General features: G+C 44.0%; 1 protein-coding gene across 1 annotated transcript in view; it reads left to right on the top strand.

Annotated features, from left to right (window-relative positions):
• Window positions 1–19,407, top strand: part of LOC120028444 (roundabout homolog 2-like) — a 29,438-nt gene extending 10,031 nt beyond the window's left edge. The window contains exons 6-26 of the mRNA XM_038973661.1: window positions 1,670–1,797; window positions 3,609–3,733; window positions 4,888–5,059; window positions 5,283–5,488; window positions 6,933–7,014; window positions 7,280–7,454; window positions 11,151–11,317; window positions 12,113–12,234; window positions 12,368–12,584; window positions 12,873–12,991; window positions 13,675–13,858; window positions 14,127–14,345; window positions 14,674–14,716; window positions 14,977–15,116; window positions 15,341–15,682; window positions 15,902–16,040; window positions 16,902–17,299; window positions 17,692–17,805; window positions 18,226–18,396; window positions 18,709–18,848; window positions 19,396–19,407. Coding sequence (XP_038829589.1) covers window positions 1,670–1,797; window positions 3,609–3,733; window positions 4,888–5,059; window positions 5,283–5,488; window positions 6,933–7,014; window positions 7,280–7,454; window positions 11,151–11,317; window positions 12,113–12,234; window positions 12,368–12,584; window positions 12,873–12,991; window positions 13,675–13,858; window positions 14,127–14,345; window positions 14,674–14,716; window positions 14,977–15,116; window positions 15,341–15,682; window positions 15,902–16,040; window positions 16,902–17,299; window positions 17,692–17,805; window positions 18,226–18,396; window positions 18,709–18,848; window positions 19,396–19,407 — 3,415 coding nt within the window. The remainder of the gene's footprint in view (window positions 1–1,669; window positions 1,798–3,608; window positions 3,734–4,887; window positions 5,060–5,282; window positions 5,489–6,932; window positions 7,015–7,279; window positions 7,455–11,150; window positions 11,318–12,112; window positions 12,235–12,367; window positions 12,585–12,872; window positions 12,992–13,674; window positions 13,859–14,126; window positions 14,346–14,673; window positions 14,717–14,976; window positions 15,117–15,340; window positions 15,683–15,901; window positions 16,041–16,901; window positions 17,300–17,691; window positions 17,806–18,225; window positions 18,397–18,708; window positions 18,849–19,395) is intronic.
• The last annotated feature ends 2,941 nt before the right edge of the window (window positions 19,408–22,348 follow it).

A 22,348-nucleotide genomic window follows, 5' to 3' on the forward strand; every position in this document is an offset into this window, starting at 1 on the left:
TCTTCCCTTTCCCGTCTTCTACTGTTGTTCACTCTGGAAGATGCTCCTTGGAAGGTGGCTAGCCAGCCGTGTCGACGGTTCCCATTGGCGATGAGAGTAGTAGAATATGGTGATTTGAGAAGAGTAGTAGGATGGTCCCACTTAAATTCACTTTTCTAGATATTTGACGTAGAACAGCTAATTAGCCGTACCAGTGATTGTCTGGAAGGTGAGCTTCTCACCTCTTCGTCGTGTTAATATTCAAGGTTCAAACCACTCTGGACGTGAGCTGCAGCTCTACACGCCTCTCTGGTCTGGGAGGTGAGTTTATTTTCTCCACCTCATGTTGAGGTTCAATGTTCCAACCATTTCAAATGTGTAGCTACCGCTCCACGCATTTCTGGTCTAATGTTAATTTCTCCACCAATTATTTTATGCTCTCTGACCTCACTCTGGGTGTAGCTACCTACCATGCACAGTTTATATGAGATAGATTATCCTATGGCTCCTAAAATCACATTCCTATCTTAACAAAAAATAATTTTCCATATTTCATATACAACGTTAAGGATGGAGACTTCATACCTGTTGTGTGTATACTTTTCAAGTTACAGTATTTCCTTTAAAACCTTTTTAATGGCTTTACAAAATAACAACCCACATGACATGATTATTCTTTAGATCACCACTGACCATTCCCCACATTCTTATGTTAGAAATATGTTCCAGTATTCACTTTTAGGACGTGTTAGAGAAATCAAATCAAAATCAAATCGAGTTTCGGCGGGAAGACTGTCTGTGTAGACAAAGCACATTCCTTGGTGGATTTTGGAGAGGAACAATGTCAATCGTGTTTAGGAGGCACTGTAACTAGCTTGCATACAATTTGTGATGAGCAAGTGTGTTGCAGAAATAAATAGAAAATACTTTATTTACTCTAAGATGGTCTCATGGTGACGGAGGTGACTCACTCTGCCCATTCTGATTGGCTATTTGACCCTAACACAGTTGACTTGTGCATCTCTCTCTGCAGATCTATTAAGTTATAGGGTTGACTCATCCTTTCTGTATTTAATTGTTTTTTTATCTACAGTTTCAGATTACCTCATACAGTTACATTTTGATGGGTCAGAGGGTCAGGTACATTCAAGGTCACTTTTACATAGTTCAAGGCAGTGCTTCTCACACCTGGACGGTGTCCAAAATCTGTCTTGCCTACTACTAAAACTACATACTGTGTACTAATCGTACTACATACCATTTAGAACATACTGTGTAGCAAAAACAAATGCAGTAAGCAACAAATATCATCATACTGGGCTCATCTTACTGAGAATGTGCCATCTAATGCACAATTGCGTTGATTCCCTCCATTCGTTCATTTGAGTACAGCGCGTTCCCTTATCTCATTATTAACTGATTATCACACGTGAGTCTGGAATGACGATTCTCTTCTTTAAAAGTGTGCATTGAATTCTACTAGATGAAAACCCGAAATGAGTATAACATCCTGGCATTCTAAAGCTTACTTGTCTCGAAATTTCACATGCTATAAAACGTTCTATTTTCGCGTACCTAAAATGCCTACTATTTAGAACGGAAGTATGGGTATTCTGACACGGGCCTGGTCTTTCTGTCTCGATGGTTAGATTCATGAAAATACTTTTGACTCTGTGTGTCTCTGTTCCAGGTTTGAGATCCACAGTGACAACAGCCTACGTCTGACTAGGGTGAGAGGGGAGGACGGGGGAACTTACACCTGTATGTCTGAGAACAGCGTGGGCAAGACAGAGGCTTCAGCCACGCTAGAGGTCCATGGTAAGAAACAAAGATTCTCTCTCACTCAATCACATACACTGATATGTGTTCTCACCCTTCTCATACAGTACAGTACGGTCACACACTGTTATGTCCACTTCATTTGACAGTGGTCATTTAGAGTTGTCAAAGCTCTGCCCATCCATCCGTGTGTGTTGGAATACGTGTTGGCATATCAATGTATTTGTGGCGGGCTCTCTTCTCTTCAACTCCACTGACTGAAGCTTATGCTAAACCGTATGTATTACTCCCTCTGACAGCTGTTTGGGAGATGGTGCACTTTAACACACTGCCAAAAAGCAGGACCACTATTAATAAGAAGTGTGTGTGTGTGTGTGTGTGTGTGTGTGTGTGTGTGTGTGTGTGTGTGTGTGTGTGTGTGTTGGCTGAGTGGGCAGCAGGGTTGACTTCATCCTCCATTGCTTTTGTCAGTCCTGATGAAATCTAAACCCTACCTCTTCAAACAATGCATTCCCTTCCTTCTGTTCCATGTTTCATTGACTATGTAGTAGATGTCATGTTTTCATTTTACTGTAGTCAGCCATCTCATTCCGTTTAATTGTATTTCCCCCACACCATTCTGACTTTGTTTTGTAGATTTTTTTCAAATACATTTTAAAAGCAAGGGGGGTTATAATATTTAATGCATTCAGTATCATCAGCACCTAATGGTTTAAAAGAGCCTGTAAACATGACTTACTGCATGGTCAGGATTCTAGTCTACTGGCCTGTTGCAGCACTCAGGCAGTGCAGTAAGTAAGCCTGTACTCTGACACAGTGACTTAATGTGTACCAGATTAAGGACTGGTATCAAACAAACACATCTGCTGTTTTTACTCTTATTAAAGAAGTGTGTTGAGATATGAGGTCACAAAGTTCAGACATTCACTTTGTTTGTTACCATAGAAACCCATGATTGCTGAATGCGAAATTATTCCAATGGAAAAATACCACTATTCATTTATATTGTAAAAGAAAATTGAACTATTAAAAGGTAACATAACTGCCTATACATGTTCACTCTGATCATGACTCTATTTGAAGTGAACATGAACCACATTAATGTTTAGTAACATGGTTTCTCTACACGGTTCCCTGTCATAGTTACATCCCCCCTGCTGGCTGGTTAGTGGTGTTAGTGTAGTGAAGTCAGTCTCTCTCTGTGGCTGTGTGTGCGTGCTCCATCTCAGAGTGAAAATCAAGACACGACACAGATGACTCAGTTCCCTTGAGGATTTAGCCTGATCCCATGTGTGTGTGCGTTGTGTGTATGAAGACAGGGAAGAAGCCTGCTGAGGAGAGTAAACAGCAGGAGAGCTCAGAATTGGAATTGGAGTCAATGCTGTCATTGTGCAGTCAAAGTCTATAGGAAGACAGGATGTGGTGGGATCAGAAGCAAGCTGTGGCCACAACACACAACCTGACTGCCAGTTCATTTCCACTGATATCACTCCAAAGTAAACCCACTAATACCATCACAATAGTTTAAGATTGGAATTAGATGATGACTCGTCTCAGTATAAAAGATATGCATCAATGTCTTCACTCATAATGTGAAAATGAGAAGGCAGATTAATCAGAAAGGGAAACCATATCAACTGGCTTAGGGTTAAAGAGAGTTAAAGACAGCAGTCAAATCATGGATTAAAAAGGGTAGTTATATATGCTAAATGTTGAATAAATACTGTTCTGGAATTACATAGTAGGTATTGATTATGCAGGGAAGGCAGGAGAAACTGTGAATTTAAACGCTATAATTTAAAGCCTAAAATCTGAATCTTCTAACCGAGTGTCTCTGCTCTACTCTCCAGTGCCCCCACAGATCACCATTAAACCCCAGGACCAGATCTCCGCTCAGGGGTGCAGTGTCACCTTCCACTGTGGCACCAGAGGAAACCCCTCACCTGCCATCTTCTGGAAGAAAGAAGGAAGCCAGGTAAAAATGATGGCACTTCCTGACAAACAGGAAGTGAGTGGTCAAGAAAGACTACTTCCTAAATAAAACATTTAAAAAAATGACTAATAAAATTCCAACTATGTACTGTAGAAACTACAACATACGTTGTCATAGATAAATGGCACTTTAAACTGATCAACAAAGTAATGATGTTATGTCACATTTAAGTAGGATTTTGATTTGTTTTAGCCTTATTTTGATCAGCAGCAGACAAATAGTTTTCTCACCATGTTTGTTTGGTGGTGACTCATTTGATTTCTCTCAGCTTGAAACAAGCCGGGGAATTGTTCGATTTAACAATGCTTTTCACACATTTTTCTTGATTGCCCGTGCTCTTAAAGAGACGTTGGCCGAGGTGAAATGAGGGAGGGAGCTCGTTTGTATTTGGCTGTGAGAGGCGACAACCAATAGGTGTTGGAAGAAATCACAGGAAATGCGTTGGCGAGGAAGTCACTGTTACCTGCAGACAGATGAAGAGAGGGGGAGGAAGGGTAGATGAGGGGAGTGACTCAGATGAGCTACATCAGGTGGGAGAGGAGCTGCCTCCTTCGGAAATAGGCACAGAAACACTATGTTTAAAACCTATCAATATAACTTACTATAAATACCTAATGATAACATTCTGATAACAGCGGGGGAACAATCAAGATTACTTAGTCTAGATGGTTCTAGTAGAGAACATAGAGGAGTTAACCCTCAGATCCGCCAGGCAGGGGGAAGTTGGCCTGAGGCTCTCTGAATAAATTTCAATGTGTTCCAGTCTATTTGATAGTTGATGTGCCTGGTCCCCTGTTTGTGAAGCGGTTTGCTGTACTTTTGGGATTATCTTGTGACCTTATAGCCCTGGTCCTCTCACTCAGTCTAAGCCTCTTAGAGGAATGAAATGGATGGATGGATGGAAGGCTGTCCCTTCCCCCTATTCATGCCCATCTCCCCCTCTCATCACTCTGGCCGTGTGTAAAGCATCTGTCAGCTCACATCAAGCCAACAGACCAAACCAAAAGTCTGTAGTTCTCCTGCTATTCTGTATTGTGTTGGAAAAGTGATGGCTATATAATGCATGGATACACCATCTCTCTGATTCATCACTAGCTAAGATGCAAGTTTTTCTTTCTCTGTGTGTGTGTGTATAGATGCTGTTGTTTCCTGGCCAGCCCCTCTCCCAGTCCGGCCGCTACTCTGTTTCCATGAGTGGTGAGCTGTCCATCACCGACGTGCACCTAGAGGATTCTGGGTATTATATCTGCCAGGCCATCAGTGTAGCAGGAAGTGTCCTGACCAAAGCCCTGCTGGAGGTGGAAGGGGGTGAGTTTGAGGGATGGAGGGGGTTACTTTGAGACGAGGAAGGACATATGGTACTGGGAGAAGAGAGCCCAGCAAAAATATATTGATATTACAACACACATATATGGATGGGCAGATGGCCTTCAACAGCTCTACATAACCACTGTCAAATAAAGTGGACATTAGTGTGTGTGACAGGACCCACTGACATAATATCCTGTCTGTTCTTCCCTCTCACCCATAGGTCCTTCAGACCGTGTTCCACCAATCATCCGTCAAGGCCCAGCCAATCAGACGTTGGGTCTGGGGTCCGTTGCCCAGTTGCAGTGTCATGCGATTGGTGGACCCTCACTAAGGATCATGTGGGAAAAGGACGGGGAGAGGATTGTGGGGGACGACCCCCGCATGACCCTGATGGAGAACGGGACACTGCAGATCACTAATGTTGAGGTACGTGTATGATGTCATGGAATAAAAATATGGCTGTGATCTGATGTCTTTTGATCCTCATTAATAAATTAGTATCGCGTGGCTGTACAGAAATGCCTGCCATCCATCATTGTTACATTTGTACTTTTTCCAAAACCGGAGGGCAACCAACAAATGTTTTTATGTTCTCCTCCATTATAAGTACCACTCTGCGTTGAAAAAAAATCAAGGTGAAACTGAATTTCAAACCGACCTCTCTGGCGCGATTACCTGCCTATGCAGTGTGTAATTGTAATGTTAATGAAGGGGCTTGTTTGTAAATGTAAATGTGTTCTGCTTTGATGAAAGAGCAGTCCATGGCCCTTTTGTGCTGTGGCCTCACCTGGAGGTGAGCGTGCGGAGCGGGGAGAGCAGCATGGTTTGTGCTAATTGACTGTGGTCACGCATGATTAACGATTTCAAAGCCTTTAATTACATCTCTGGCACAACTCTCTCTCTCTCTCAGCAGTGGTGCTCAGCAAACTTGGAACATTAACACAAGGTCCAATGCATCATTGAGGCAGGGGAAATCTGCCATGTCACTGCGCTCAATGGAACAGAAGAGATGCATTAGCTTGGCATGGAGAGAGAGGGAGGGAGGGGAATGGAGAGGACGAGATGTAGAGGGAGAAAGAGGGGCTAAAAATATTTAGCCTAGCGATGCCCCCTCCTAGTCTTCAATATTTCAGCAGTGGTTAAACTCACAAAGAGTTCATCTGTCCACATACTACCAATCCACAAACCAGAGGTCGATGCTGTGGTGAATGATCTAACATGAATTTATGTTGGTTACAGTAGACTGGCACTCCGCCAGCCCAGTGTTAGTAACACCATTTGGCCAGTGGAGGACATATATACATACAGTACTGTGGAAAGGGAGAGCAGGTAGACCAGGGGTGTCAAACTCATTCCATGGAGGGCCTAGTGTCTGCTGGTTTTTGTTTTTTCCTTTCAATTCAGACCTAGACAACCAGGTAAGTGGAGTGACTTACTAATAAGTGAGCTTCATTCATTAATCAAGTACAAGGGAGGAGCGAAAACCCGTAGACACTCGGCCCTCCGTGGAATGAGTTAGACACCTGTGAGGTAGACCATGCACATGGGGAGATGAATCACATTTCGACTGCTGTTCTCTCAGGAGTGTTCAGCGCATATGACTCCTACTACTACTGTGGCTGAGTGATGTCTGCTTTGTGGCAAAGTGGCATTTCATAAAATATTTTAACTTTACACTTCTAAAAGTGAGTCTCAGGACGGCGGCAAAGCAGTGAACAAAGAAGCAATTAATAAGTAAAAAGAGGAGCTCCGCTGAGATTTGCTCCACTCAGATTAACAAACACAGAAAGTATCTAAAGCACTGTGGTTCCAATGTTTTGGGTCCCCTCTCCTCATGAAAGGGAGCTAAAATGCACCTTTCTGTTGCTAGAATAAGGATTCGGGAATGTACACTTGTGTGGTGTCCAGCGCCACGGGCGAGTCGAGCTGGAGCGGGACACTCACCATGAGAGGTAAACACACACACTCCCCTTGGCGCCTCACAAAACCATACAAACCCCATTGGTTTCAAATGATACAGTACATGTACATTATACTTTATGGAAACCTACTTTCCTGCTTTAGCTACAGTATTTATCACTACTGTGTGTAGATATCAATAGACTTGAAAAATAAACAGTCAAACTCAGACTATATCCCGGTACACAAAGTTACCATTATCACACACCACCACTGTGTCTCATGTTATCTCATGCCGTATCCCTGTTTGTGTTCCAGAGGACGGAGCCCCTGGGTCATCAGTTCCCCGGGTGTCAGAGTCCATCCAGCTGCCAGGGCCGCCCCAGAAGCCTGTGGTGACGGATGTGACCAGGAATACAGTCACCCTCACCTGGCAGTCCAACCCCCACGAGGGTGGGGCCGCTGTCACCTCCTACATCATCGAGGCCTTCAGGTACGGTATGACATGCAAGGACTGGGTAACAGAGACATATATTTAGAAACCACACCAAACACCAACCTCTCTTAATACATGGCTCTGCAGGGTACTATATAAATAGGGGATTTCTATTTCAATGCTGGGTACTGGGGTCTTTCTAGGTCTGTTGCTATATCAGTTGTGTCCTTGATTTGTATTCACATACAGAGATTCTCCATTTGGTTTAACATACATGTGCTACAATGGCAGGAAATAATGACGTGAAGGGAAACACGCCATGGCAGATTAAATAAAAGCATAAAGCATAGAATCAGTTGCATGAAGAAAAAAGCATCATTTTCCCTGTGGTCCTGGACGGCACCGACCTGGGAAGGAGAGACTCTTATCACAGAGGCAGAGAGGGCAGAGGCTCTGGGCAGGCAGAGCCAGACACACATACAGGCCAACAAGCTGCCTGGCACTGAGACTGACAGCACAGTTTGAGACAAGACATTCCCATGGGTAGCTTCATCTAACAGAGTCTTTAAATAGAGCTATCTGCTGGATGTGGACGTCTCCTATTATTCCTCCACTAACCCTCCTAGGGCTAGAGAACAGGGCTTAATGGAAGAAGAGAGGGATGGTTGGAGGATAGCAGAGGGCAGATTGTTACTCAGGTCTTATTTTTACCTTTATTTAACTATGAACAAATTCTTATTTTCAATGACAGGAACAGTGGGTTAACTGTAAAACGACCATTTTTTTTTTTTACCTTGTCAGCTCGGGGTTCGATCTTGCAAACTTTCGGTTACTAGTCCAACGCTCTAACCACTAGGCTACCTGCCGCCGCTTATCTGACACCTATTGTAGTTAAGGAGCAGGTCAGAGTTCTAGCGCTGCTCCCTTAAGGCGTCCACATGCTTTCCAGACAAAACAAATCAAATCAAATTTTATTTGTCACATACACATGGTTAGCAGATGTTAATGCGAGTGTAGCGAAATGCTTGTGCTTCTAGTTCCGACAATGCAGTAATAACCAACAAGTAATCTAACCTAACAATTCCACAACTACTACCTTATACACACAAGTGTAAAGGGATAAAGAATATGTACATAAAGATATATGAATGAGTGATGGTACAGAACGGCATAGGCAAGATGTAGTAGATGGTATAGAGTACAGTATATACATATGAGATGAGGAATGTAGGGTATATAAACATAAAGTGGCATAGTTTAAAGTGGCTAGTGATACATGTATTACATAAAGATGGCAAGATGCAGTAGATGATATAGAGTACAGTATATACGTATACATATGAGATGACTAATGTAGGGTATGTAAACATTATATTAAGTGGCATTGTTTAAAGTGGCTAGTGATACATTTTTACATAATTTCCATCAATTCCCATTATTAAAGTGGCTGGAGTTGAGTCAGTATGTTGGCAGCGGCCACTAACTGTTAGTGGTGGCTGTTTAACAGTCTGATGGCCTTGAGATAGAAGCTGTTTTTCAGTCTCTCGGTCCCTGCTTTGATGCACCTGTACTGACCTCGCCTTCTGGATGATAGCGGGGTGAACAGGCAGTGGCTCGGGTGGTTGTTGTCCTTAATGATCTTTATGGCCTTCCTGTGACATCGGGTGGTGTAGGTGTCCTGGAGGGCAGGTAGTTTGCCCCCGGTGATGCGTTGTGCAGACCTCACTACCCTCTGGAGAGCCTTACGGTTGTTGGCGGAGCAGTTGCCGTACCAGGCGGTGATACAGCCCGACAGGATACTCTCGATTGTGCATCTGTAAACGTTTGTGAGGGTTTTTGGTGACAAGCCGAATTTCTTCAGCCTCCTGAGGTTGAAGAGGCGCTGCTACGCCTTCTTCACAACACTGTCTGTGTGGGTGGACCAATTCAGTTTGTCCGTGATGTGTACACCGAGGAACTTAAAACTTTCCACCTTCTCCACTACTGTCCCGTCGATGTGGATAGGGGGGTGCTCCCTCTGCTGTTTCCTGAAGTCCACAATCATCTCCTTTGTTTTGTTGACGTTGAGTGTGAGGTTATTTTCCTGACACCACACTCCGAGGGCCCTCACCTCCTCCCTGTAGGCCGTCTCGTCGTTGTTGGTAATCAAGCCTACCACTGTAGTGTCGTCCGCAAACTTGATGATTGAGTTGGAGGCGTGCATGGCCACGCAGTCGTGGGTGAACAGGGAGTACAGGAGAGGGCTCAGAATGCACCCTTGTGGGGCCCCAGTGTTGAGGATCAGCGGGGTGGAGATGTTGTTACCTACCCTCACCACCTGGGGGCGGCCCGTCAGGAAGTCCAGGACTCAGTTGCACAGGGCGGGGTCGAGACCCAGGGTCTCGAGCTTGATGACGAGTTTGGAGGGTACTATGGTGTTAAATGCTGAGCTGTAGTCGATGAACAGCATTCTCACATAGGTATTCCTCTTGTCCAGATGGGTTAGGGCAGTGTGCAGTGTGGTTGCGATTGCGTCGTCTGTGGACCTATTGGGTCGGTAAGCAAATTGGAGTGGGTCTAGGGTGTCAGGTAGGGTGGAGGTGATATGGTCCTTGACTAGTCTCTCAAAGCACTTCATGATGACGGAAGTGAGTGCTACGGGGCGGTAGTCGTTTAGCTCAGTTACCTTAGCTTTTTTGGGAACAGGAACAATGGTGGCTCTCTTGAAGCATGTGAGAACAGCAGACTGGGATAAGGATTGATTGAATATGTCCTTAAACACACCAGCCAGCTGGTCTGCACATGCTCTGAGGATGCGGCTGGGAATGCCGTCTGGGCCTGCAGACTTGCGAGGGTTAACACGTTTAAATGTTTTACTCACCTCGGCTGCAGTGAAGGAGAGCCCGCAGGTTTTGGTAGCGGGCCGTGTCAGTGGCACTGTATTGTCCTCAAAGCGAGCAAAAAAGTTATTTAGTCTGTCTGGGAGCAAGACATCCTGGTCCGCGACGGGGCTGGTTCGGAAGAAGAATCGAAACAGTTCGGAAGAATTCGTGCATATATTATGACAACATTTTGTGATGTGTTTTTGTTCGTTTTGTAGTTCAGAAAGGTTTTTTCGCCTGTTCGGGCACACATTTTTCTTCTTCGGAGCCGAAGTTTTCATCCCTTCATCAGTGATTGGTCAACAGTAGGGATTCTTATTTTTTGTCATTCAACCAGAGACGACTCGTTTTCATGCAAATTCTTTAATTGAGAAAGACTACACCAAACATCTTAGTAGTAAATTACGCAACTAAGAAATCCTCCGCAAAAACGTCAAAATTAATGACAGATTTCTGGAGTTATTTTAGATTAATTCAGACTATTTTGAGGAAGTGTTTACTGGCTACGGCTTCTAAAAATGGTCAAACAGTACTATTGACGCTTTTTCTTGTTTTTCAAGTGAAGGTCTTTTAAGGGAGTTTGCGAGCACACTCAGTCGGTTCCCGGCTGAGCGCCAGCCGAAATGAAGCATGCTAACGCATTTTGACTGGTCGGTTATCACTCACTGGGTAATTGACTGGACAAATCATACCATAGACTAGGTAATATGTACTATAGGTCCTCACTGGACTGAGACGATAATATCATTAATTTACCCAACATTCATCTATGCTAGAGGACCCAAATTGTCAAACCACACTCATTGTTGCGTTATTTATCATATCAGGATAAAGACAAGGCCAGACAATAATCCCAGAATTCAACCTGTAATTGATTAATGTTATTTCCCAGCCAATCCGTTGGCAGTGTGTGGCAGACGGTAGCTGACCACGTGAAACAGGAGAAGCACACCGTCATCGGCCTGTACCCAAACACTGTCTACCTGTTCATCGTCCGAGCAGTCAACTCCTACGGTCTGAGTGACCCCAGCCCAATCTCTGAACCCATCAGGACACAGGGTCAGTATGGACACAGAACAGCATATAATATGTGTATAATCACTCAATCACTTGGACTTTTTCGTTGGAAAGTGTTCTGTGATGTTAGGCTGTTCTGAGTGCAGTGTGTTATGACATTAGGATGTTTTCAGTAAAGTGTGGTATGACATCAAGCTTTTCTCAGTGCAGTGTGGTATGATGTCAGGCTGTTCTCAGTGCAGTGTGGTATGATGTCAGGCTGTTCTCAGTGCAGTGTGGTATGATGTCAGGCTGTTCTCAGTGCAGTGTGGTATGATGTCAGGCTGTTCTCAGTGCAGTGTGGTATGATGTCAGGCTGTTCTCAGTGCAGTGTGGTATGATGTCAGGCTGTTCTCAGTGCAGTGTGGTATGATGTCAGGCTGTTCTCAGTGCAGTGTGGTATGATGTCAGGCTGTTCTCAGTGCAGTGTGGTATGATGTCAGGCTGTTCTCAGTGCAGTGTGGTATGATGTCAGGCTGTTCTCAGTGCAGTGTGGTATGATGTCAGGCTGTTCTCAGTGCAGTGTGGTATGATGTCAGGCTGTTCTCAGTGCAGTGTGGTATGATGTCAGGCTGTTCTCAGTGCAGTGTGGTATGATGTCAGGCTGTTCTCAGTGCAGTGTGGTATGAAATCAGGCTGTTCTCAGTGCAGTGTGGTATGATGTCAGGCTGTGCTCAGTGCAGTGTGATATGATGTCAGGCTGTTCTCAGTGCAGTGTGGTATGATGTCAGGCTGTTCTCAGTGCAGTGTGGTATGACGTCAGGCTGTTCTGAGTGCAGTTCTCTTGTGGTGTTGTAGATGGGAGTCCTACAGAGCAGGGGGTAGACCGCAGACAGGTGCAGAGAGAACTAGGGGAGGTGTCTCTCTACCTGCAGAAGCCTGTGGTCCTATCACCCAGCAGTGCCCAGGTCTCCTGGACTGTGAGTAAAACTGAGTGTCATAACCTGGAGAAACAATATGCAACTTGTACTGTGCTCCATACTTTATAATATCTCGGGAAATATATAATTAACCACCTCTATGTCCCTCCCCCTGTGTTCTGTCATTGGTCAGGTGGCACGTCAGTCTCAGTACGTGCAGGGATACAGGCTGCTGTACCGCTCCACTGGCAGCGCCTGGTTAGTCCAGGATGTGAAAGTGGGGCCTGAGCTCACCACTGTCCTATCAGACCTGCACACGGACACAGAGTACGAGGTGAAGGTCCGCCCCTACTTCAACGAGCTGCAGGGACTGGACAGCCCCCTGGTGCAGCTACGCACCCCTGAGGAGGGTAAGGCACGCAGCGGGATACAGGACGGTCCTTCTCTGTGAAGTCTGTAGGCATACAGCAGTTCACTACATTTTACTGTTGCTGCAAGGGCAGTAAGAATCAATTTTCCTCAGACTTTCCCTTAGATTTATAAAGATTTGTTTGCTTCTAAAATGACTCAATGCTGTGATGTGTTACTGTAGGACACCACAGCACATGCGTATAGGAAAATCTATTTTATTGACCAAAGTCTCTTTTGATTTCCTGGGTCTCATTAACCGACAGCTGTCCATGTTCACATCCTTCCAGTGTTAAGTGCTCCCCCGCAGGCTGTGTCGGTGGTCCAGCTCAGCAACAGCTCTAGCATCAGTGTCTCCTGGGAACCTCCCCCCGCTGGTGTTCAGAGTGGTACAGTCCTGGAGTACAAGGTAAGATTACAGAGTGGAGACTGTTGAAGCTGTACCTGGAGGAAAGTGCTACTCTAGACTACTGTCTGATATTATTTTAGTGAAAAGTGGGCAGTTAATTAGTCACTACAGCTGGTCGTGGGAAAGAGAAAATGTATTATTTGTTTGAATCATCAATGTGCTGATTTTAAGCAGTCGGTTTTATCCTTGTTGCCAAAACATGCTGTGCAGAACAGAAATGCTGTGCTAGTGGTTTTAATTAAACATTGCACATTGCTGCCTGCTTAGTATCAGTTAACAGCAACACTTCTGTAGGATGCAAAAACACAATTTAACTAATAGTCCTCAGATTTAAATCACTTGTCCTCATCTTGTCGATTGGATCTCCTCTTGGTTTGCTTTGCAGTCAACAAAAATAAAAAAATAAACGTATTTTCTCAGACTTTTCTGGAAAGGCGTTTTAAAGCCTATCGTATCCCCATGTCATGCCGGCTAGCAACAAAATATCTCCACTTCTGGTTCAGTTGTCCTCTTGGCAACATGATCGACTTGATGCTTCTAGTGTTATTAAATGTTGTATGTCGTTTCTGCCTCTCTGGAGTTTCTGTCCCATTTCTGTCCCTCCGGAGTTTCTGTCCCATTTCTGTTCCTCCAGAGTTTCTCTCTCCACCACTCATTATCAAGCTTGTTTCTCTGTCTGCCAGGTCTGGTGCCTGGGGAGTGACACTGAGTTGAAGACAGAGAGCCATATCAACAGGACAGTTGATGGAGCGGGGTTGTCCATCCTACTGACTGGGCTGCTGCCAGACCTCCAGTACAGTGTGATGGTGGCTGCAGTTACCAACTTGGGAGTGGGTGAACACAGCCCACCTATAGACCTGGTCCTCAGTGAGTCAGCTGTACCACTAGAAGAGACCGTTCCTTAGATGCAACATTAATAGCCAACATTAATAGCCAATTAATACCCTGGTCCTCAGTCAGTATGGTAGATTACTAAAGATGAGGCTTGAGGTTTTTGAATTGTTTGTTACTGGCATACGGTATATCAACACTTCTTGCTAGAAAACCAATGGGGTAAGTTAGTTGTCTGTTTATTCAGGAAGCCATATTGGAAATTAATTTGCCGGACTGATAACCTGAACTCTCTATCATTCAGCCCTGTCACTGGACATGCCTTCAGACCCTCTGCAGAAAGACAGCAGCCTCAGTCTATCAGAGCAGATCACGGGAGTGGTCAGCCAACCAGCGTTCATCGCTGGGTTGGGTGTGGCCTCGTGGCTGGTGCTCATGGGCTTCAGTGGTTGGCTGTACTGTCGCCACCGCAGAAGGAAAGAGCTGGGACACTACACCACCTCATTTGCCTACACACCTGCAGGTATACTGTAACATCCTTAACCTCAACCCCAACATTGTATTCACATAGCATACAAACAATACCATTAGCATTACACCACTAATCTGTTCCAATCCTGTCACCATCACGTTTGCCAAGTCTGGGTATCTGAGTGTCTTAAAATGTGACTTGTTGTAATCTGTGGGTTCAGAATCCTAGTGTTGCTGTGATCTATGCCTTTTAGTGTATCTAGGTCAAACTCAGCAGCATGGCTGCCATGTGTTTGATGCCATTCCCCTCAGCAGCCTCCACTGCTTTGAGTAAAATGTGTTTTTAATTGCAGCCATTGCTTTTGTTGTTTTTCCTGCAGTTGGATTTGCTCACAGTGAAGGATCTGGTCTCAGCAACGGAAGGTAGAGATCTTGGTTTTACTCAGATATTCAATGTAAACAAGAATCAAATCAAATTTAATTGGTAACATACAAGTGTTTAGCAGATGTTATTGCGAGTGTAGCGAAATGCTTGTGTTTCTAGCTCCGACAGTGTAGTAATATCTAACATATACCCAACACACACAATCTAAGTAAAGGAATGAGTGGACTCTTTTTATTACAAACAGCATAGACTTACAGTAATATCTGACCTTTTAGTTCTCTCCATCTGCCTACAGTAGACCAGGGATGCTGGGCTCCAACATGGGGAACTACCCATGGCTAGCAGACTCCTGGCCAGCCCCTGGTCTTGCCCACAATGGAAAAGACTCAGTCAACTGTTGCTCTGGCAAACTGGACTCTACAGACAGATACTACAATGGTGAGAGCCCACAGTCACTTCTTGCAACTTAGGGTGGGATAAAATGCAGTAGTTTGAACAGAGGCAAAATTAATAGTAATAAGCCGCCATTGCTGCTCAAATGATGGAACCTATTTGAGCTTTTGTTATTGACCAGGAAATTGCAGAGGGAAGATGAAGTGGTTCATTCAAGGAAATGGGTTCCACTTTACATTTTTAATTTACTTTCTATTTCTGTCCCGCAGTTGGCATCTCCAATTACCTGAGCCAGTCTGAGAAGTACAGCTCAGTGTCCACAGACTGTCCCATCTACAGCACCATCAATACAGCTGCTGCCGAGGACCTGCAGGGTTTAGCCTACTACAACAAATACTCCAACACCCAGGGCTCCAACACCCCCTACACCCAGGGCTCCAACACCCCCTACACCCAGGGCTCCAACACCCCCTACTCCCAGGGCCCTGACCCCTACGCCATTACCCCCGTCCTCTCCAACTCTGGCCTCTTCGGTCTGGAGCAAGACCTGGACCAGTTGACCGTCCAGTCTAGAGAGTACGCCAAGCTGCAGTACGCCAGGACAAGCAATGGTACAGGCAGCTATTACACTTCTCATGTACTGTAGTTAAGGGCTCATGGAATGCTCGTTAGTGAGGATATAGCTAACTCTGTTGCATAGTTAATGTGGGTGTTTGTACGCTGTACACAAACGTATCGTACATACATATGTTTAACATAGCTAATTTCTAATGTTCTCCTCAGCTTGATTTAAATAAGTGTGTGGGTTGTCTGCTGTCTCTCTACTGTAGCCAAGCTGGTGAAGCAGAGGTCCACGTGTCCTCCATCCAAGCCTGCACCACTCAACTGGGAGGACGTGCTGTCTCTACCACTGCCTGCTAATAAAGAACGGGGTTACACAACGAGAGACAGGGATGAGGGGAGGAACAGGTAACACCTAGCGCCATATCCCCTGTAGACACCCTCCCATGGGATAGCTTGTTAAGTACAGATGAGGGAACTAACGGTGTATGGAGGGAAATGGCAGTAGAGGGAAGGAAAACCAGGAGTGCTGAAGTTGTTACATATTGAACCTTTTCTCCATAACTCATTGTGATTTTTCCTGATGTTTCCTTTTTTCTATTCTCTGACGCCCTCATTTGAGGGCTATGTTTAGTTTGAATGTATCGCTTGCACTCTATTTGACCTGATAGTTTACCTGAACTATATAGCAAGAGTTCGTGACATTAGGGCCAGATTGTAAACTCTAATGATGTTTACTATGGTTAAAGTTGGAGTTAAAAACATTATTGTCTGGAGGCTCAGGAGAGACTCTTATTGTGGCTACATCAGGGGGAGTGTAGAGTGTCCTCTAACTGACTGTGACAGATGAGATTGTGACCATAACTGGGGGGACCTAGCTGCTCTGACTGTACATCGTCTTTTGTAATGACATTAGCCACCGTCTGACAGTGTGGATTAGCACTTTCCTGTTTCAATAACATGTCCTCTATTAAATCTGCTCTGATGTCCTCTGACGTTGTCACGGCAACATAAATCATTTGAAGTCACTCTTGTGTTTTGTAACCCAATGCTGCTGGTTCCTCTTTTAAAATGTAACTCTGTCAACTACTGTTACTGTCTCTGTTAATGTGCCTCGAAGACTTTTCTTGATGATGAAGTACAAGTTTTGTTGTAAGATAGACCCCTTGATTTATACTGGGGTCTTACTGACAATGTTTTTCACTCAATGTGTCAGGTCCTCTTAGTTGTTAAACCAGGGGTCTTTTCTTCTCTTCCTCCTGCTCCCAGTAGCTCAGATGAGGATGAGGAGGACTGGTGTCCCCCGCTGCCAGCCAGGACCTACCTGATGGAAGGCTCCAGGGATGAGTTACCCAGCCTGCCCTCCTCCAGAAGAGAGGAGCTGACCCAGGGCTCCACCTCCAGCCTGCGGTCCACAGCCATACTTCCCCCCTCCCCTCAGGAGGAGACACACCCCCTCAACCCCAACGACAGCCCCCCGCTGCAGCACTTTGACCTGCTGGCCTGCTACGGGCCCAGTTCCCAGGTCTCCCATTCCAACCCCAACCTGTTTGCCAATAAGGAGGATGTCAGCGGGCCATATGATGTCAGCGGGCCATACCACACCAACCAATGGGGAGACACCTTCATGGGGGAGAGCTATATTTCAGAGAGGAGTGGCGGAGGAGGTTAGTTGTACACACCTGTCCCCCTGTCTTTACACACCTGTTCCCCTCTCATAGTTCTAATGCATAGGATAATTATTTATATGTGTAGCTAGCCTCTTGAAAATGACCAGCCTCGTCACAGAACTGTATGTGCCTTAGCCACGTCCTTTGTCATGTATTGCCATGCCATGCATACAGTCTGTGTTTGGCATGATAATGAACTGGACAAGAGGAGTTGGCTAAAGCACACACCGATCTGCTACCAGGCTAATCCATAACTGCATACTTATCCTGAATTATTCAATGTTGTCATGTTATGTTAACACGAAGTATTTGCATATGAAGATGGCGCTGTGTCTTTTATTCCCTCTGAATGTCTACTTGATGATGACATCACTGTTCTTTTCTGTCAGGACAATCTCCTTTCCTGGCTGAGTACGCTCATGCTACTCAGGGGCACAGAACCAGGAGCAAGAAGAAAGTCCTCAGGGAGGGCCAGCACCGACGAGAGCTGCATGACCAAGCAGGTAAGACATATTGGACAGTGGGCTACATTTATGTTATCTTCATATCATATCTTCTCTTTGGAGAGGATTTTATACAAGGCAACACACACAGCTTTTGGAATAACAAGTTACCCCAGCTTATTATTTGCAAGAACTTAGAAATGTCTCTTACTGGCTCTAACTTCTTGGTATTTTGCTAGAGGAGGTTTTTAAATGCACATGAGTAACATTCCCGCCTTGGGATTCAAGCCACATCCTTACAGTACAGTGTATTTACATTTTGGTCATTTAACAGATGGTCTTATCCAGTAAGTATGGTTAAAGTCCTATAGTGTACATCCAAGTGTGAATAGATAGACCGCAGTGCTTAAAAGAGGCAACCTGTTAGGTCAAATGAAGGCAGTGTTTTTTTTATCATGAGCTGTCAATCAGTCTGTGCAGACCTGCCCCCTCCGCCGGCCCCACCCCCTGCAGCAGACGACCCCCTGCAGCTCCTGGCTGATGTGCTGGGCTGCAGCCGGACATCGTCGGCGGACAACTCGCCGACTCTGCAGAGGAGAGGAGACTACCCCTCACCCCATAAGAGGGGGCCTGCCATGTGGGGCTCACAAGGTATGCATCAAACCATCTAATTAATGCTAATTAATACAAATATGCAAATACACATACATTACAGTATTATAAAAGCCACAACCACAGACACATATTGTGATTGAGGTCTAGTAATGCTCCGTCTACATTCATACGCATACAAATCCTCTGTGGACTTAAAATAATCCATTGGTTTAAGCACACATATCTAGCAGCAATCCCCTCTACTCAGGTGGACAGAGATGGTGGAAGGTCTAGTCTGGTTCAGCACTTAGAATCTGACCCATATAATTCCAGCTGCACTTTTGAGTGATTGCATATTGTCATCTGCAGATGAGGGTGTAATCCTGTACTGCCCATCCAGCTTTTTGCCCCGGGGCCAGATGTCAGGCTACGGTTCCCTTGGTGGAGGGGCCTCCTTGCGGGCTTCAACTGGACAGAGAGGGCCTGGAGCTGTCCGGAGGAGGGACGAGGTGAGTCCAGTATGAAGGACAGCAGGACTACCTGGTCTGGCTCAGTAGAGACATGATCTTAGTCCTATAGTTGTTATCAGTGTTGTTGTCCTCCTAAAGTCTAGTACTCTAGTGGGTTAATGTAAGGCAATGATTTGGTAATTATCCAAGACAAGTTTGTGTCTTAATAAGTGTTGATTGGTGTGGCACAGAGAGACAAGAGACCCAGTGGCCCAAGACACACCTGGCTCTCCGCTGCTTTAATTTCTCTACGAATCTGGTATGGTTTATCCAACATGTTTAATACAAACAATATTAATTCCAAATCAAGACTGCAGTGTTTCCATCTATAGTATGTTGCACAGGGTAGATTATGGACATGTCAAACTAATGTTTTGACAATGGCATAGATGTAGGCAAATATGGGGGGTCAGTAGATTTATGAGAGCTCAACATAAATGGAATACTCATATTTGTGTGGCTAAACCTTGGCTAAATTACAGTGTCAGGATTTGTTTTTGGCACCAGTCCCATGGGATGATTGTGTTGTGTGTTTGTTTACTTTCAGAACCTCATGTAGCTGGAAGCAGATTATGTGATGTGAAGTTCTCCGCCATGTGTTTTTTAAAAGGTTGTTTTGCTGCTTCCACTTTTGCTGAAATCCAGCCTGTTGCCATGGTGTCAAAGAAGAGCTGAATACAAAAGTGAAAGCATTTAGGCTTGCCACCTGCTTTTTCAATATTAGTTCATATTTGTGTTTTTTATTTATTCATAATTTGTATGTGATTTGATGTCCTGCCTCTGTATATAAACATCTTTGCAACTTTTTTTAAACATGACCTGGGATAAAGATAATATATTGTATTTTAAGAAAAGGGAAAGAAAGTCTTAAAATGACTATAGATATTATACATCAGATGTTTGAATGTACCTTATGTTTATTGTTTACCATGGTGATGTTTGTGTAATGAAAGGATATGAGGCAGAAACTCTGTTAACAAGACCTGATAGTTGGGCATCTGTGAGGTTCTGTGAGTGTGTTTACAGTTTCTCTTTCTCTCTCGCGCGTGCTGTCATTGTGGAGTCAACCTCCTGCTTCTTCTAAACAGGCATATCGATCTTTTCAACAGCAGATGAAATAGCCTTGTCATTTTAGGTTGTGATGCTGAAAATGTGTGAACCTATACCCTTGTTAAACACCAATTGTTATGTTCTGTCATCAGTGGAATGATTTGTTAAAAAATACCAATAAAACATTTGTTACTCTAAAGACATGTTTCTCTAGACTGTTTCCTGGAATCGATCTAGTGTAGGTAATCCTATCCTAAAAACCTGCTATATTGATTCACATTTACAAGAAAAAAGTACCCTTTTCCCTGGGTTCTTTGTATTGTGCCACTGCACTGACTTTGATGTAATTGTTAACTGCTAAACCCAGACAGATTTCAGATTGGGTTTTCTACCAGACAGTAGAAAGTAGTTAACAGTAAGGTGGTGAGGGGGACAACCCAACACAAAACTACAGTAGAGAACTGGATCAGGCAGGGATATTCTACAACTAAAAGGTAGCCAGAGGAGGGAGATGTGTTTATTTTGTGTGGAATATTGGGCAGGATATGTGAGGTGTTAAATCAACTGACATGGCTGGGAGCGTGGTGGATGAGGTTGGGAGAGAGAGGGGCATGTGAGCTGTTCCACCTGAGACACACTATTCCCGGGTCTCTAAAAGCTCCTCTGTGTACAATATGAACCTCCTTTATTCTGTGTCTCTAGTGACTGGTACACTGGTATCAATCATAAATCCATGCAGTTATCTTTCAATACGGTCGGTCTCAAGCCATTCTGAAAACCTCCGCTTAAGATCCTGTTGTTGGGTAAGTACATGTAGGGGTTTGTCTGTATAGAATGTTTTTCCATCATAAATATAGGAACATAAATAAACAAACATCCACTGAGATGTTTTTATATCCGGGGCAGGGTTGGGGTCAATTTCATATAAATTAGTTAATTCAGGAGGTACACTAAAATTCAAATTCTCTTCAATGCTTTTCGATTCAATTTTATTTTGGAGTTTTTTTATTTTTTATTGACTGGAATTGACTCCAACCCTGATCAGTTGTATATGATGAACTGATCTGTTGAGTAGAGATTCATATAGAAAAGGTCAACCATGAACCCATACACACAGTAAGAACATAAAATACCTAAATGTTTGATATCAATGGCAGATGATGGGATTATGAATGTAATGTGATTTAGATTATAAATCAAGCACGGTTGATGGATTCTCTCTCATGGAGAGAATTTGCAGAGATGATCCCATGTACCGTTGACTAAATACTTCAGAGTCCGTTACCATGTGGAGGATGACCAGTTGGCCAGATGAGTAATAGAGGGCTGCGGAACTGGCTCCATATGTGGATGTATGACTTGATAGAAGGCACCATCTAGTGGCTGTTACATAGTGTACATAGGATGTGCAGATAATTTTTAATTGTATTTAACTAGGCAAGTCAGCTAAGAACAAATTATTATTTACAATGACAGCCTACCCTAACCCAGACAAAGCTGGGCCAATTGTGCACCGCCCTATGGGACTCCCAATCACGGCCAGGTGTGATAAAGCCTGGAATTGAACCAGAGTCTATAGTGACACCTCTAGCACTAAAGATGCAGTGTCTTAGACCGCTGCGCCACTCGGAAGACCGCATCATGCCACACAGACGCTGTCATAATGGAGCATTTTTTGTCTCTTAACTTGCTCAAGCATGACTCAAAATTTGAGAAAAAGAGCTCGTAAATTAATTCAAAATGTGTACAAAAAATATGTATATATTTATGCACTCACAGATGTAAGTTGCTTTGGATAAAAGTGTATTTATTCTAAATGGCATTTATATTAAAAGAACTCTCAACAAATCACTGGCTGTTGACAGACATCTTCAGCCTAACGAAACACACACACAAAAATATATATATATATACAGTGGGGTCCGAGATTATTGACAGCCTTGATAAAGATGAGAAATAATGACTGTATACAGTGCATTTGGAAAGTATTCAGACCCCTTGCCTTTTTCCTCATTTTGTTACATTACAGCCTTATTCTAAAATTGAGTGAATTCGTTTTTTTTCCCTCATCACTCTACTCCCAATACCCCATAATGACAAAGCGAAAAACAGGTTTTTCGAAATTATTGCACATTTATAAAAAAACAAAAACAGAAATACCTTATTTGCATAAGTATTCAGACCCTTTACTTGTAACGTTAGACTTGTTTACGTGCTGCTGTGCGGTTTGTTGCTAACCTTACCTTGCTACCTGCCAACTTAACGGTTTTTACTTTTTAATTTCCGTTTTATATTTTTATTTTTTCATTCGACTTTTTCACCCGCTTTATCACGCTTTATCTAGCCGAAGCTAAGTAGTAACATTAACATTATCCTTCTAATTGGTGTCGCTGTACTCATAATATACAGGAAAACGATCGCCTTATGGCGTGGATACCAGCTTTAGACGC

Source organism: Salvelinus namaycush, chromosome 34, assembly GCF_016432855.1.
Source record: "Salvelinus namaycush isolate Seneca chromosome 34, SaNama_1.0, whole genome shotgun sequence".
NCBI lineage: Eukaryota > Metazoa > Chordata > Actinopteri > Salmoniformes > Salmonidae > Salvelinus > Salvelinus namaycush.